Below are 17,149 nucleotides of genomic sequence, written 5' to 3' on the forward strand. Positions count from 1 at the left end.
ATTAAATTTCTTCAAATTTTAAATTAAATTAAAAGAAAAAGATCTTCTCTTTTAGCTCTACTGGGAATCGAACGACAGAACTTCTGATATGCGGTCAGGTGCATTTCCATTAAGCTATTAGATCGGAATACGAACTTTTATTTAAGAAAACAACGCAAATTTTTAGCAAGGTGTAAATGGTGCAAGTAATTATTAAAATGAATTCGCTTTATCATCAGCGGACGGTACTTTACCGGCAATGGATAAACCTCCACAACAGTTGAAGAAGAAAATCAAAAATATCGATCAAGTTAAGAATTTTCAATAACAGAAAATGCTTAAAGTCTTAATTAGAATAGATGGCAAATAATTTTTTTGAATGAACCTCCAAGGTTATGGAGGGTTATCTGCTGTCGGTAAAGTAGCATCGGCTGTTGATAAAACAAATTTATTTTTAATTATTACTTGTGCCATTAACAGCTTGCTAAAACTTCGCGTTATTTTCTTGATTTTAAGTTCTTACTCCGATATCTCTAATAGCTTAATGGAAAAGCACCTGACCGGGTATCAGAAATTCTGTAGTTCGATTCTCAGTGGAGAGAAAAGAGATCTTTAACTCGGGAAAAAATTTAATTTAAAATGTAAGAAAATTATTTTTCGACTATTCTGATTAAGAAGAAAAGCATTTTCTGTTATTGAAGATTCTAAACTTGATCAATATTGTTAATTTTCTGCCTCCACGGTTGTGGAGGGTTATCTACTGCCGGTAAAGTACCGTCCGCTCATTTCAAATAAACAAATTATTTTAAACAAATTCATTTTAAATAATTACTTGTACCATTTACACATGGCTAAAAATTAGTATTGTTTTCTTGAATTAAAGTTCTTATTCCGATCTCTCTAATAGCTCAATGGAAAAGCGCATGACCGCTTATCAGAAGTTCTGTTGTTTGATTCCTAGTAGCGGGAAAAGAGAAGATCTTTTTTTCAAGAAAAAATTGAATTTTGTAATTTAAATAGGAAATTCAGTAGCTTTCCAGATTCTATTTCTATGCTTCCGTGTTTATCAGGTTATATTTTGATGATGGATGTTGGCTCAAGCATGGTATGGCCTTCACCAGCACTGCCCTATCTAACAAGTGAAAATTCAACAATTCCAATATCAAATGCTCAAGGTGCTCTTCTGGCAGCGAGTATGAATATTTCTGCAATAATTGCATTGCTCCTGTGTCCACTAGTAGTGGATCGAATCGGGATTAAATACACGATCCAAGTAATCGGATTATTGCAGCTACTGTCAAAAATTTTACTGTACATAGCTGATAACTACATCTTTTTACTTGTAACAAGATTGTTGACTGGTATCGGTTGGATTGCAATGTACGCCTTTTTCCCTCTTTACATGGGCGAAATTGCTGCTGAAAATGTCAGAGGAAGATTTCTGATTTTTGACAAAATCTGTGTGAACTTGGGATCCTTCCTTATGTCAATCGCCGGAGCTTTTCTGGCTTATAACACTATGAACCTAGTTATGATATCCATACCGCTAATTGCTATACTACTTTTTCCACTGATGGAAGAAACTCCATATTTTCATTTGATCAAGGGACGGGAAGAGGAAGCTGCTAAAACTCTAATGAGATTGTCGGCAGATAATGGAGTTAAGAATGTTAAGGCAAATATTGAAAGAATGAAGAATGCTATTCTGAAAGGACAAATTTCAAAGCAAACTAGCATCAGAGAATTATTCAGCGATAGGGCAAGTCGGAGGGCTTTGATAATCAAAACGATTGCAGAAACAACATACATTTTCTCAGGCTATCATGCAGTTCAAGCTTATGCACAAGAAATTTTTAGCTACAGTGGTTCAAACTTAGCGCCAGGATACTCAGTGATGATCATGACAGGAATTCAAATTTTTGCTGGCTTGCCATCTTCTCAAATAGTTGATCGATGGGGAAGAAGGCCAACTTTTTTACTATCCGGAGTATCGTCTGCACTTTCATTAGCAATTGTGGGCCTATTTTTCTTTTTAAAAATCTTTCTTCAAGTTGATGTTTCTTCTATTGCTTGGCTACCACTTGCTGGTTTGATATCATTTACTTTTTCATGCAACATGGGACTCAGCACTGTTCCTTATGTTTATAAAGGAGAACTTTTTTCTGTTAAAGTGAAGAATGTGGCGACTACCTTCTCAACGATTATAGCATCAGCATTAGGTTTTACTACACACATTCTTTTTGCGTTATTACACGAACGTATTGGTATTTACTCAAGTTTTTGGATTTTTGGGTTGGTTTGTTTTGTGGGATCAGTCACTGTCTTTTGTATTGCACCGGAAACTAAAGGAAAAAATCTAGAAGAAATTTTAGAATTGTTAAGTAAAAAAAATTAGAATATAAAAAAGAGGGATTATGGGACCAATATTAACAATAGCATAGAAATGTGTTTTGAAAATTTTGATACCATTAACTGTTAATCCAATACAGGTGACATTAAAAAAACAATAACTGCTCTTGAATAATTAATTCATAATGATTATTAATCAATTGTGTGTCATCAAGAAAAAATAATTGATAGTCAGGAACATGAGTACATTTAATTTATTGTCCCTTAAACATTTCATTATTTAAAGAAAACGTTGGAAAAGCAATATTCACAGTAGCAGATGAAAGAAGCAGACTTTTTAAAATAATGATGGCAATCTAATACATAATTTATAAAATTTAGGTTTTTATTTCAAGTTCTTCTTGTTCTTAGCGTAAAAAAGTTGTGCAGCCATTAAAAATTATCAGCCTTTTACCTTAACGGGTGGGTATGGAAAATTTATGGAATTCAAGGAACTCACGGAATACATGGAATTCAAAGAATTTAAGGAATTCATATCAGTACACTTGTTGGACTGATATCATTTACTTTTTCCTGCAACATTGGACTCAGCACTGTTCCTTATGTTTACAGAGGAGAACTTTTTTCTGTTAAGGTGATGAGTGTGGCTACTATCAAAAGTATAGTTGAAGGTGTAACCAACAACGAGGAATTTTCATCGATCGTCCATCAAATAGAGTAATAAACATTGAAATTAAAATTTCAATTTTAAATCTTCGGTCATACGATCCTTTATTAATAAAATTAGTTATGGTCCTGCCCCAAGGCGTGATATAGGTGAGTGGACATCAATCCAAAGGAAACTTATTCGACTAAGGGAACAAAGGACCTTCCTTATTAGATGGAGATGTTTCCAGCACATATTGAAAACTCCACGAGACATTTTCAAATTTTCAATTCTTATTATAATGTACACAGAAAATTAGAATACACAAAATGTTTTCAACCTGAAGAAGGCACAAAAATGTGGCCGAAACGTTGTTATAAACTAATTTTATTAATAAAGGATCGTATGACCGAAGATTTAAAATTGAAATTTTAATTTCAATGTTTATTACTCTATGTGGCTACTATGTTCTCAGCAATAATTTCAGGATCATGTATTTTTCCTGCTCAAATTATTCTTCGATTGTTAAATGAGTCAAATAGTATATATATATATATATATACATCTTTTTGGATGTTCGGGAGTATTTGTTTTCTGGGGTCAATCATTCTTTTATGTATTTCACCAGAAACTAAAGGAAAAAATCTGGAAGAAATTTTAGATATATTAAGGAACAAAAAATAAGAGTATGTGCAAAAAGTGTATTTGTGGAACCGGTGTTAGCATCCATATAGTTATTTTAGCCAATTAGCCAAGATGGTAGAAAATGTTTCTTTGTGAAATCTTTTGAAATTATTTGGAATCTGGAATAATTTTAAAGCTAGAAATCTGGTGCACACTCAAATTCAAGGAGATTTTCAGGTTTTTAAGGAAAACGAAAATTTAAGAAGAATTTCAGGTTTACAAGGCTTTTAAGATCGCTGAAAACCCTGCATTATTTTAATACATGTGGTTGAATTTGTTTTCATTGTATCGTTAGATTTTTGAAAAATTAAAAAATAGCCTTCGTTAAACCATTACACATGACATTATTATTTAAAATTGTTCATTTTTATCAGCGACTTGTAATTATATCTAATCTGCTGCTCCACTACCAGCGAAAGCAGTCAGTATGGACTCCAGTAAACAGAAATATGTTAACTAAAACTATTAGTATAATTTTTAAAGCAAGCGGACATCATTATTCTGTGACCAAAATCTTGAAATTGGTTTGTGCCTTGAATTTGTCGGAATAAAAAGAACATAAGAGAAGTAAAATGTATTTCTTTATTCGTTCTAAGATATTTGAGTGAAAATCGAAATGGAATTAAATAAATCATTGTTATTGTACACCTTTCTGAGTAATGGTGAATCTGAATCAGGAAAAAGGATCGGCGAAGCTAAAAGAAGCAGAGCTTATTTTCAACAGTTTATAAGTTTTCTCTCTGGTAAGAAAAAAATCAGCGTTTTATAATAATTATTATTTTAATATAAAAAGACATTCATATTTAGAATGCATTGTCAAATCAATTTTTTTTAAATATTGGACCCTAATGTACGTAATCGAGTATTTTTTTTATAGATAGAACGATAAAAATAATAGTTTAAAAATCTTTCTGACAAAATTGGTTTAATGAAGCAATTAGTTATACATTTTTTTATCTTCAATTCTTGAAGTCATCTTTAAGAAATTTATTACTATTTACGCCTATTCCATAATAAATTTTTGTTTCAATTTATAATTCTCAAAACTGCTAGATAATAGATAATAATTGCTAGATAATAATTTACTTGAAATAAGTGAAAATGTCACTTAATTAAGGTAGTTGTCGTGCCATATGTCAGATATCTGAAAAAATAATTTTTCTATGATTTTAAGAATCAAAATATTATAACTAATGCCATTTCAAACAAAAAACATTTTTTTATGAAAATTATTAAAATTGACCAAAAAACAGTCATTTAAACCATGTTTTTTCCAACTAAATTTTTTCTGACCTTCTCTTCTTACCAATTTTTTAAAAATGATTGCATTTTCATAAATGATGGTTTATTTTTTCGGGAAAACATTCTCTAAAAGTCTGCTGCTTTCCATTAAAAACATCTAAATAATATTAAAATGTAATTATTTGTTTAACAAAATTTACCCTAAAAAATTGTTCTAACGATTTAGAGCCATAGAACAAGACATAAAAGTTTACATTATGGATTTAAACATTTAATAGTGATAAACTACTGAAATTCGGCTAGGGCAAATTTTTTTTCTTAATCGTAAAATCATTATTGTACTACTGAGAGTAGATGCGCTTGAAGTCGCCTTTAGGAGGCTTAAATAACAGCCACTACGATCTTTTAAAAATATGAAATATCGTACATCACTCACAGGATTTCACACGTTCTTACGCAGAGAATTCAATATTTACATTGAGATTATATTATTAAATATTTAAACAGTTTCGATTACAAAATTAAGAGTTTGGGCATTCTCTGCGACTCAATTTGTTTACCGAATAAATAAAAAATATTGATCCGATGTTTCCTTTCTATATTCGCTTATAAATGAACAAGAATATTAATTATTTAAACAATTTTGATGTAAAAATCAAGATTATTTTTAACTAGTCAATTTGTTTACGGAGTCAACTAAGAATGTATATCCCATAAGTCTTTTCTATATTGCTTTCTAAATTTCTTTCAACTATTCAAATAACTTCGATTAAAAAATTAAGAGTTTGGCCTGCTTTCTGCGAGTAAATTTGTTCCTGGAGTTAACTAAGAATGTCTATCCGGTGAGTCTTTTCTATGTTGCTGTGTAAATTCACATGAATATTAATTATTTAAACAATTTTGATTGAAAACTTATGAGGTTGGGCTTTTCTGAGTCAATTTTTTTACAGAACCAACTAAGAACGTGCATACGATGACTCCTTTCCATATTGAATTTCAATTTTCAAAAACTATTTATGATTTAAACGATTTTAATTAAAAAATAAAGAGTTTGGCCTTTCCTACGAATCAACTTATTTACAGATTGAACTAAGAATGTATATCCGAGTATTTATTTATATGTTTCTTTTTAAATTTACAAGAATATTAATTATGTTAATAATTTTAATTAAAAAATTAAGAGTTTGGCCTTTTTCTACGAGTCAATTTGTTTACGGAGTTAACTAACAATGTATATTTGAGGACTCATTTCTATGCTACTTTGTAAATTGGCAAGAATATTGATTATTTAAACAATTTCGATTAAAAAATTAAGAGTTTGGCCTTCTTCTACGAGTCAATTTGTTTACGGAGTCTATTAAGAATGCCTATTCGATAATTCTTCTCTATATTGCTTTGTAAATATCCTAGAATCCTAAATTATTTAAACAATTTCGAATTAAAACTTAAGAGTTTGGCCTCCTTTCTACACATGAATTTGTTTACGAATTTAACTAAGAATGCCTATCTCATGAGTCTTTTCTATGCTGCATTGTAAATTCAAAAGAACTATTCATTATTTAAACAATTTTGATTTAAAAATTGATAGTTTGGCCTTTTTCTACGAGTCAATTTATTTACGCAGTCAACTGAGAATGTCTCAAAGACATCTTTTTGGTTGAAAATTCAACTGTTTTGCTAAAAATATTAATTTTTATGTGTTAAAAATTCAACTCCTTTCGTAGAACATTAATCTTTGTTTAAAATTCATATTCTTAAGCTGATAGTTTTGTTTCTGAAATATTTTTTGAATGAAATCACTTTTTTTGAACATTTATCTTCTTGATTTAAAAATTCATCTAATTTAGAAGAAAATTTCACTTTCTTGAATGAAAATGCAAATATTCGGTTGACAATTTAACAAATTTTTAAAAAATTTATGCTTTTTGGTTAAGAATTCCACTTATTAGAAAAAAAAACTTATAGTCTACTATTCTTATTTTGATGTTGGAATTTCAAATGGAATCTTCTTTGGATAAAAGTTGAACTATTTTTTAAAAGATTTTTTTTAATTCGTCTGCTTTAGAAGAAATTTCTTCTTTCTTTTAAAAATAAAAATGCAACTGTTCGGTTGAAAGTTTAAGTTTTTTTTTCAATTGCCTTTTGGCTTTTAAAATTTAGCTACGTTGGCAGAAATTTCATCTTTCTTGGATAAAAAAGTAACGTTCTAATGTTTTAATAAAAATTCAACTATTTCGTAGCAAATTTACTTTTTGTTTAAATTTTATATTTTGGTTTTGAAAAATAAACAACAACTACTTGGTAGATAATTCAAACTATTTTGTTACAAACTCACCCTTTTTGGTTAAAAAAATTAGTCTTGTTGCTTTTTGTTAAAAAATTCATATTTTAAACATAAACAGTCAACTGAAATCCTTTTTGAAAGAAAATTTAACTATTTTTTTCAAAATATTTTTTACATAAAAATTCCTCTGGTTTGAAAGGAATTTCATTTTTTAAATAAAAATTCCACTATTTAATAGATAATTTAACCATTTTTTTCATAAGCCGTCATAAGCCAATTAAAATCTTTTTTTACTGAAAACTCAACTATTTTTTTTAACTAATTTTTTTTATTAAAAAATTTGTGTGTTCCAGTAGAAATTTATTCATTCTTTAAAGAAAAATTTAACTTTTTGGTTGAAAATATTCTGCTTTGTTTGAGTATTAAACCATTTTTTTAAAGATTTGGTTGAATCATTTAGTTGGTAAAAATTTATATTTTTAGTTAAAAATTCATCTCGCTGGTTGCAAATTTTTTACTGCTTCGTAGATTAATCTTCTTTTGGTACAAAATTAATTTTTTAACTGAAAATGTAACATTTACATATTTTAAGATGAATCTTTTGAAGTTGGAAATTCTCATTTTAAGTATAAAATCTTTAAATGTGTAAAATTCGTCTTTTGGGTTTAAAATTATATTCTTTTTTTGGTACAAATTTCTTTTTTTTTTATTGAAATACAAGCTATGACACTTTTCTGTTCGGAATGTATCTTTTCAGGAAGAAAATTCAACCGTTATTTTTAAAATTTCATTATTTTACATCAAATTCAAGTATTTTATTAAAAAACCATCGGTTAAAGATGAAAAGACATTGGTTCTTTATATCAAATTAATCAATTTAAAAATTTTAAATTTTTATCTGAATGTGGTAATTTGAGAAATGTCGAAGTGAATTTAGACGAATTTGAAGAAAATATAAATCTGATAAAATTAATAAAAATTCAAAAAGAATAAACGAGGTTTAAGTGCATTCAATCAAATTTGAAAATATGCAAAAATTCATGGAATTTAATAGATTTTAAGATTTAAAACATCCGCTAATTGAGTCCAAATTTTAAAAATAATTTTGTTTGTACTAAATTAAATTTTTTAGCTAATGAGTGATTAATTTCTTTTAAATATTCAATGTTCAAAAAGAACATTAAAACTAAAAAATAAAATTTGTAGACCAACGATAAAAGCTACGTAAAAAATGAATAGAAGCATATTGCTCACCCAAAAAATAGTTACAAAAATTTGCTTTCAACCTTCTTTTCCCAAATGACACGAATGACACGTGATGAGAATGTGTTTGTTAAGACTGAAAGAGCTTTAACAAAAAAGCATTCGCAATCAATAAATTTAATTTGTCGATGGTTTGATGTTTAATTTTAAAAGTTCTCTGCAGAAAGAAGGTTAACCTTACAGAAAATTCCTTCACAGTATTCAATCCATATCTATTTTCTTTATTTTATTTTATTTGTTGGTAGAGATTTCCATTTTTAGATTTCTTAACTTCTGGAGTTTGTGAAGATTTATTTTTTATTCTCTTTTTTACAACAATTTGATTTTTTCCCTGTCTTTTCAGATTAATTATCTTAAAAACATTTTCTTCAAAAAGTTGGAAAAGGGGTTGATCCTACGGGAAATTCCTTCAATGAGTTATCTACTGTCGGTAAAGTAGCATCGGCTGTTGATAAAACAAATTTATTTTTAATTATTACTTGTGCCATTAATAGCTTGCTAAAACTTCGCGTTATTTTCTTGATTTTAAGTTCTTACTCCGATATCTCTAATAGCTTAATGGAAAAGCACCTCACCGGTTATCACAAATTCTGTAGTTCGATTCTCAGTGGAGAGAAAAGAGAAGATCTTTTACTCAGGAAAAAATTTAATTTACAATGTAAGAAAATTATTTTTCATCTATACTAATGAAAACGAAAGGCATTTTCTGTTATTGTAGATTCTAAACTTGATCAATATTGTTAATTTCCTGCCTCCACGGTTGTGGGGGGTTATCTACTGCCGGTAAAGTACCGTCCGCTGATTTTAAATAAACAAATTCTTTTAAACAAACTCATTTTAAACAATGACTTGCACCATTTACACCTTGGTAAAAATTAGCGTTGTTTTCTTGAAATAAAGTTCTTATTCCGATCTCTCTAATAGCTTAATGGAAAAGCACATGACCGGATATCAGAAGTTCTATGGTTTGATTCCTAGTAGCTCGAAAAGAGAAGATCTTTTTGTCAAGAAAAAATTGAATTTTGTAATTTAAATAGGAAAATCAATGTATTTTCAGATTTTATTTCTATGTTTCCGTGTTTATCAGGTTATATTTTGATGATGGATGTTGGCGCAAGCATCGTGTGGCCTTCACCAGCACTGCCCTATCTAACAAGTGAAAATTCAACAATTCCAATATCAAATGCTCAAGGTGCTCTTCTGGCGGCGAGTATGAATATTTCTGCAATAATTGGATTGCTCCCGTGTACACTAATAATGGACCGAATCGGGAGTAAATACACGATCCAAGTAATCGGATTATTACAGCTACTGTCAAAAATTTTACTGTACATAGCTGATAACTACATCTTTTTACTTGTAACAAGATTGTTGACTGGTATCGGTTGGGTTGTAATGTACGCCTTTTTCCCTCTTTACATGGGCGAAATTGCTGCTGAAAATGTCAGAGGAAGATTTCTGATTTTTGACAAAATCTGTGTGAACTTGGGATCCTTCCTAATGTCAATCGCCGGAGCTTTTCTGGCTTATAACACTATGAACCTAGTTATGATATCCATACCGCTAATTGCTATACTACTTTTTCCACTGATGGAAGAAACTCCATATTTTCATTTGATCAAGGGACGGGAAGAGGAAGCTGCTAAAACTCTAATGAAATTGTCGGCAGATAATGGAGTTAAGAATGTAAAGGAAAATGTTGAAAGAATGAAGAATGCTATTATCAAAGGACAAATTTCAAAGCAAAGTAGCATCAGAGAATTATTCAGCGATAGGGCAAGTCGGAGGGCTTTGATAATCAAAACGATTGCAGAAACAACATACATTTTCACAGGCTATCATGCAATTCAAGCTTATGCACAAGAAATTTTTAGCCACAGTGGTTCAAACTTAGCGCCAGGATACTCAGTGATGATCATGACAGGAATTCAAATTTTTGCTGGCGTGCCATCTTCTCAAATAGTTGATCGGTGGGGAAGAAGACCAACTTTTTTATTATCCGGTGTATTGTCTGGATTTTCATTATTAATTGTGGGCCTATTTTTCTTCTTAAAAATCTTTCTTCAAGTTGATGTTTCTCCTATTGCTTGGCTACCACTTGTTGGTTTGATATCATTTACTTTTTCATGCAACATGGGACTCAGCACCGTTCCTTTTGTTTATAAAGGAGAACTTTTTTCTGTCAAAGTGAAGAATGTGGCGACTACGTTCTCAACTATTATAGCATCAGCATTAAGTTTTACTACACAAATTATTTTTGCGTTATTAAACGAACGCATTGGTATTTACTCAAGTTTTTGGATTTTTGGGTTGGTTTGTTTTGTGGGATCAGTCACTGTCTTTTGTATTGCACCGGAAACTAAAGGAAAAAATCTAGAAGAAATTTTAGAATTGTTAAGTAAAAAAAATTAGAATATAAAAAAGAGGGATTGTGGGACCAATATTAGCAATAGCATAGAAATGAGTTTTGAAAATTTTGACACCATTATCTGTTAATACAATACAAGTTACATTAAAAAAACAATAACTGCTCTTGAATAATTATTTCATAATGATTATTAGTCAATTGTATGTCATCAAGAAAAAATAATTGATAGTCAGGAACATGAGTAAATTTAATTTATTTTCCCTTAAAAATTTCATTATTTAAAGAAAAAGTCGGCAAAGCAATATTGACAGTAGCAGATGAAAGAAGCAGACTGTTTTAATTCAAAGAATTCAAGGAATTCATATCAGTCCACTTGTTGGACTGATATCATTTACTTTTTCCTGCAACATTGGACTTAGCACTGTTCCTTATGTTTACAGAGGAGAACTTTTTTCTGTTAAGGTGATGAGTGTGGCTACTATGTTCTCAGCAATAATTTCAGGAACATGTATTTTTTGTGTTCACATGAATTGAAACTTTATAAAGCTTTTATAAAACATTACATTTCAACTAAGATATTATGTAAATGGGTTGTGGTATTATCATTCTAATTACTTAATTCTTATTTAAGACTGAAAAGTTACACCTAATCTGGTTAAAGAATGTATACAATGTTAGCAACCATATTTCGCATTTATTTTTGTAAACTAAAAACTTTGAACATAAAAATTGCGTTCCAAAATTTCTATTAGAACAGTCATATTCTCTAAAATTTTAAGTCATTAAGACGCTAGGATGCTAAGACATTAGAATATTAGGATAATTTTATATATGTACCGTTTTCTAAATATCTACAATTTCAATTTAAAAATATAGTTTTCAATTCGTAATTCTAAAAGAGTTTAATTTTTGAAACCATGAAACTGAAGATCATTTGGCTTTAAAAGATTGCAGTCAAAAACGTTTTCTACAAATCCGTTGACATTTTTTTAATTCCGCGAATTATCTTGGTATTTGCAATACCTCTAAGAATTTATGCAAAACTTTTAAATTATCTGAAATCAGATGAAACATCTTGAAATCTTGAGAAGTTTAAAAAATTTATTTAACTCTTTTGAAATTTAAAAAAATCATGAAATTTCAAATTTGGCTTGTATGTTAATTTAGCCAATTAGCCAAGATGGTAGAAAATGTTTCTTTGTGCAATCTTTTGAAATTATTTGGAATCTGAAATAATTTGAAAGCTAGAAATCTGGTGCACACTCAAATGTGGATAGGTCAATCCCTCGAATGAAAAATTCAAGGAGATTTTCAGGCTTTTAAGGAAAACGAAAATTTAAGAAGAATTTCAGGTTTACAAGGGTTTTAAGATCGCTGGAAACCCTGCATTACTTTAATACATGTGGTTGAATTTGTTTTCATTGTATGGTTGGATTTTTGAAAAATTAACAAATATCCTTTGTTAAACCATTAAATATGACATTGTTATTTAAAATTTTTTATTTTTATCAGCGACTTGTAGTTATACCTAATCTGCTGCTCCACTACCAGCGAAACAGTCAGTATCGACTCCAGTAAACAGAAATATGTTAACTAAAACTATTAGTATAATTTTTAAAGCAAGCGGACATCAGTATTCTGTGACCAAAATCTTGAAATTGGTTTGTTCCTTGAATTTGTCGGAATAAAAAGAACATAAGAGAAGTAAAATGTATTTCTTTATTCGTTCTAAGATATTTGAGTGAAAATCGAAATGGAATTAAATAAATCATTGTTATTGTACACCTTTCTGAGTAATGGTGAATCTGAATCAGGAAAAAGGATCGGCGACGCTAAAAGAAGAAGAGCTTATTTTCAACAGTTCATAAGTTTTCTCTCTGGTAAGAAAAAACTCAGCGTTTTATAATAATAATTATTTTAATCTAAAAAGAAATTCATACTTAGAATGCATTGTCAAATCAATTATTTTTAAATATTGGGCCCTAGTGTACGTAATCGAGTATTTTTTTACAAATAGAACGAGAAAAATAATAGTTTAAAAATCTTTCTGACAAAATTGGTTTAAGGAAGCAATTACTTATACATTTTTTTATCTTCAATTCTTAAAGTCATCTTTAAGAAATTTATTATTATTTAACCTATTATATAATAAATTTTTGTTTCAATTTATAATTCTCAAGACTGCTAGCTAATAGATAATAATTGCTAGATAATAATTTACTTGAAATAAGTGAAAAAGTCACTTAATTAAGGTAGTTGTCGTGCCAAAAGTCAGATATCTGAAAAAATAATTTTTCTATGATTTTAAGAATCAAAATATAACTAATGCCATTTCAAATAAAAAACATTTCTTTATGAAAAATATTAAAATTCATCAAAAACAATAATTTAAACCATGTTTTTTGCAATTGAATTTTTTCTGACCTTCTCTTCTTACCAATTTTTGAAAAATGATGGTTTATTTTTTCGGGAAAACATTCTCTAAAAGTCTGCTGCTTTCGATTAAAAACATCTAAATAATATTAAATTGTAATTATTCGTTTAACAAAATTTACCCTAAAAAATTGTTCTAACGATTTAGAGCCATAGAACAAGACATCAAAGTTTACATTATGGATTTAAACATTTCATGGTGATAAATTACTGCAATTCGGCTAGGGCTAATTTTTTTTTTCTTAATCGTAAAATCATTATTGTACTAGTGAGAGTAGATGCGCTTGAAGTCGCCTTTAGAAGGCTTAAATAACAGCCACTACGATGTTTTAAAAATATGAAATATCGTACATCACTCAGAGGATTTCACACGTTCTTACGCAGAGAATTCAATATTTACATTGAGATTATATTATTAAATATTTAAACAGTTTCGATTACAAAATTAAGAGTTTGGCCATTCTCTGCGACTCAATTTGTTTACCAAATAAATAAAAAATATTGATCCGATGTTTCCTTTCTATATTCGCTTATAAATGAACAAGAATATTAATTATTTAAACAATTTTGATATAAAAATAAAGATTATTTTTAACTAGTCAATTTGTTTACAGAGTCAACTAAGAATGTATATCCCATAAGTCTTTTCTATATTGCTTTCTAAAGTTCTTTCAACTATACAAATAATTTCGATTAAAAAATTAAGAGTTTGGCCTTCTTTCTGCAAGAAAATTTGTTCCTGGAGTCAACTGAGAATGCCTATCCGATAAGTCTTTCTATAGTGCTTTATAAATTTACTAGAATGGTAAATTATTTAAACAGTTTCGATTGAGAAAATAAGAGTTTGGCCTTCTTTCTACGAGTCAATTTGTTTAAGGAGTTAACTAGGAATATCTATCTAGTGAGTCGTTTCTTTCTTGCTTTGCAAATTTACAAGAATTATTTAAACATTTTCAATTAAAAAATTTATTTTGGCCTTTTTCGACGAGTCCATTTTTTTGCGGAGTCAACTAAAAATATCTTTCTGAATACTTTTTTTATATAATGCTTAGTAAATTTAACACAATTATTATTTATTTAAACAATTCTTATAAACAAATAAAGAACCTGGCCTTATTCAAATGAACATAATCTATTAGTTTAGGGCTTCCAAAAAGAATTTAATTCTGTTAATTTTTTTTTATTATGCTTTGCAAATATGCAATAATTATTAATTAATTGAAAATTTTTCATGATTATATTCAGAGTTTGGAAATTTTTAAAGAAAGGAAACAATTTTTCTATGCAGTCAAATAAGATTATCTTTTCGATAACTCTTTTTTTATGTTTGTTTGTAAATTTACAAGCACTATTCCGTATTTAAACAATGTCGATTAAAAAATTAAGAGTTTGGCCTTCTTCTACGAGTCAATTTGTTTACGCAGTCAACTGAAATGGTCTCAAAGACATCTTTTTGGTTGAAAATTCAACTGTTTTGCTAAAAATATTAATTTTTTAATGTGTTGAAAATTCATCTCCTTTCGTAGAACATTAAGCTTTGTTAAAAATTCATATTCTTAAGCTGATAATTTTGGTTGCTGAAATATTTTTTGAATGAAAACACTTTTTTTGAAAATTTATCATTTTGATTAAAAAATTCACCTAATTTAGAAGAAAATTTCCCTTTCTTGAATGGAAATGCAAATATTCGGTTGAAAATTTAACAAAGTTTTAAAACATTTATACTTTTTAGTTAAAAATTCTACTTATTAGAAAAAAAACTTATAGTCTACTATTCATATTTTGATGTTGGAATTTAAAATGGAATCTTCTTTGGATAAAAATTTAACTATTTTTTAAAAGTTTTTTTTTAATTCGTCTGCTTTAGAAGAAACTTCTTCTTTTTTTTAAAATAAAAATGCAACTGTTCGGTTGAAAGTATAAGTTTTTTTTCAATTGCCTTTTGGCTTTTAAAATTCAGCTACGTTGGCAGAAATTTCATCTTTATTGGATAAAAAAGTAACGTTCTACTGTTTTAATAAAAATTCAACTATTTCGTAGCAAATTTATTTTTTGTTTAAATTTTATATTTTGGTTTTGAAAAATAAACAACAACTACTTGGTAGATAATTCAAACTATTTTGTTATAAATTCACCCTTTTTGGTTGAAAAAATTAGTCTTGTTGCTTTTTGTTAAAAAATTCATATGTTGAATATAAAAAGTCAACTGGAATCTATTTTGAAAAAAAAAATTTAATATTTTTTTTAAAATATTTTTTACATAAAAATTCTCCTAGTTTAAAAGGAATTTTATTTTTTAAATAAAAATTCCACTATCTAATAGATAATTTAACCATTTTTTTTCATAAGCCGTCATTTTTGGATAAAAATTGGTCTTTTTGGATTAAAAATTCAATTTTTTTCGTAGAAACTTGCTTTCTTTATTGTTTGAAAATTCATATTTTGATCTTGCAAAGCGAATTAAAATATTTGTTTACAGAAAACTCAACTATTTTTTTTAAATTAATTTTTTTTATTTAAAAATTTGTTTGTTCCAGTAGAAATTTCTTCTTTCTTTAAAGAAAAATACAACTTTTTGGTTAAAAATTATTCTGCTTTGCAAATGAATCTTTTTTTGGTCCAAAATTAATTTTTTAACTGAAAATGTAACATTTACATATTTTAAGATGAATCTTTTGAAGTTGGAAATTCTCGTTTTAAGTAGAAAATCTTTAACTGTGTAAAATTCGTCTTTTGAGTTTAAAATTATATTTTTTTTTGGTACAAATTTCATCTTTTTTTATTGAAATATAAGCTATGACACTTTTCTGTTCGGAATGTATCTTTTTAGGAAGAAAATTCAACTGTTATTTTCAAAATTTAATTATTTTACATCAAATTCAAGTACTTTATTAAAAAACCATCGGTTATAGTAGAAAAGACATTGGTTCTTTATATAAAATTAATCAATTTAAAAATTTTAAATTTTTACCTGAATGTGGCAATTTTAGAAAAATTAAAGTGAATTTAGACGAATATAAAGAAAATATAAAGCTGATGAAATTAATAAAAATGCAAAAAAAGAAAAACGAGATTTAAGTGCATTGAACCGAATTTGAAAATATGCAAAAATTCATGGATTTAATAGATTTTATGATTTCAAGCGTCCGCGACTTGAGTCCCAAATTTTAAAAATAATTTTGATTTTACCAAATTAAATAATTTAGCTTATGTAATTTCTTTTTAGAAAATTATCGTGTACTTAGAATAAGAAGTTGATTAAAATCAATGTTTGATTTTCTTTTGAGTGCTTAATTTCTTTTAAATATTCAATGTACAAAAAGAACATTAAAACTAAAAAATAAAATTTGTAGACCAACGACAAAAGCTACGTAAAAAATGAATAGAAGCATATTGTTCACCCAAAAAATAGTTACAAAAATTGTTATTATTCACTTTTTTATAAGAAAAGTTTTTCTTTTAATCGTGAAAAATGACATGAAAAATAAACAAATTAAATTTTTGGAAAAAAGACACAAGGTATAATTGAATGTTTAATAACCAAATCGTTTTTGAATTACGTTTTAAAATTTGCTTTCAACCTTCTTTTCCCAAATGACACAAATGACACGTGATGAGAATGTGTTTGTTAAGACTGAAAGAGCTTTAACAAAAGAGCATTCGCAATCAATAAATTTAATCTGTCGACGGTTTGATCTTTAATTTTAAAAGTTCTCTGCGGAAAGAAGGTTAACCTTACAAAAAATTCCTTCACAGTATTCAATCCATATCTATTTTCTTTATTTTATTTTATTTGTTCGTAGAGATTTCGATTTTTAGATTTCTTAAATTCTGGAGTTTATGAAGATTTATTTTTTATTCTCTTTTTTACAACAATTTGATTTTTTCCTTGTCTTTTCAG

At 27.9% G+C, this 17,149-nt stretch overlaps 3 protein-coding genes across 5 annotated transcripts in view; 2 read left to right on the forward strand and 1 right to left on the reverse strand.

Moving 5' to 3' along the window:
- The window catches only part of LOC117180722, a 1,130,389-nt gene that overhangs the window by 638,471 nt on the left and 474,769 nt on the right, over positions 1–17,149 (reverse strand). The window lies entirely within an intron of this gene.
- LOC117180840 (facilitated trehalose transporter Tret1-like) overlaps positions 1–17,149 on the forward strand; it is a 30,073-nt gene that overhangs the window by 11,059 nt on the left and 1,865 nt on the right. Inside the window, exon 2 of one of the 2 annotated variants that reach the window (XM_033373368.1) lies at positions 1,050–2,327. In XM_033373368.1, the coding sequence (XP_033229259.1) occupies positions 1,050–2,327 (1,278 nt within the window). Of the gene's footprint in view, positions 1–1,049; positions 2,397–17,149 lie in introns of those variants that run through there. The other variant, XM_033373369.1, reaches the window with a different exon arrangement.
- On the forward strand, positions 2,433–11,361 carry LOC117180839 (facilitated trehalose transporter Tret1-like). 2 transcript variants are annotated; one of them, XM_033373367.1, is made up of 3 exons: positions 4,299–4,401; positions 8,791–8,877; positions 9,535–11,361. In XM_033373367.1, exon 3 carries the CDS (start codon positions 9,546–9,548, stop codon positions 10,857–10,859), a length of 1,314 nt encoding a protein of 437 aa, XP_033229258.1. In that variant the 5' UTR covers positions 4,299–4,401; positions 8,791–8,877; positions 9,535–9,545; the 3' UTR covers positions 10,860–11,361. The 2 variants fall into 2 exon arrangements, with proteins under 2 accessions (XP_033229257.1, XP_033229258.1); XM_033373366.1 differs by lacking the exon at positions 8,791–8,877 and having other exon boundaries at positions 2,433–4,401; positions 9,535–10,987.

Source organism: Belonocnema kinseyi, chromosome 9 (genome assembly GCF_010883055.1).
Source record: "Belonocnema kinseyi isolate 2016_QV_RU_SX_M_011 chromosome 9, B_treatae_v1, whole genome shotgun sequence".
NCBI lineage: Eukaryota > Metazoa > Arthropoda > Insecta > Hymenoptera > Cynipidae > Belonocnema > Belonocnema kinseyi.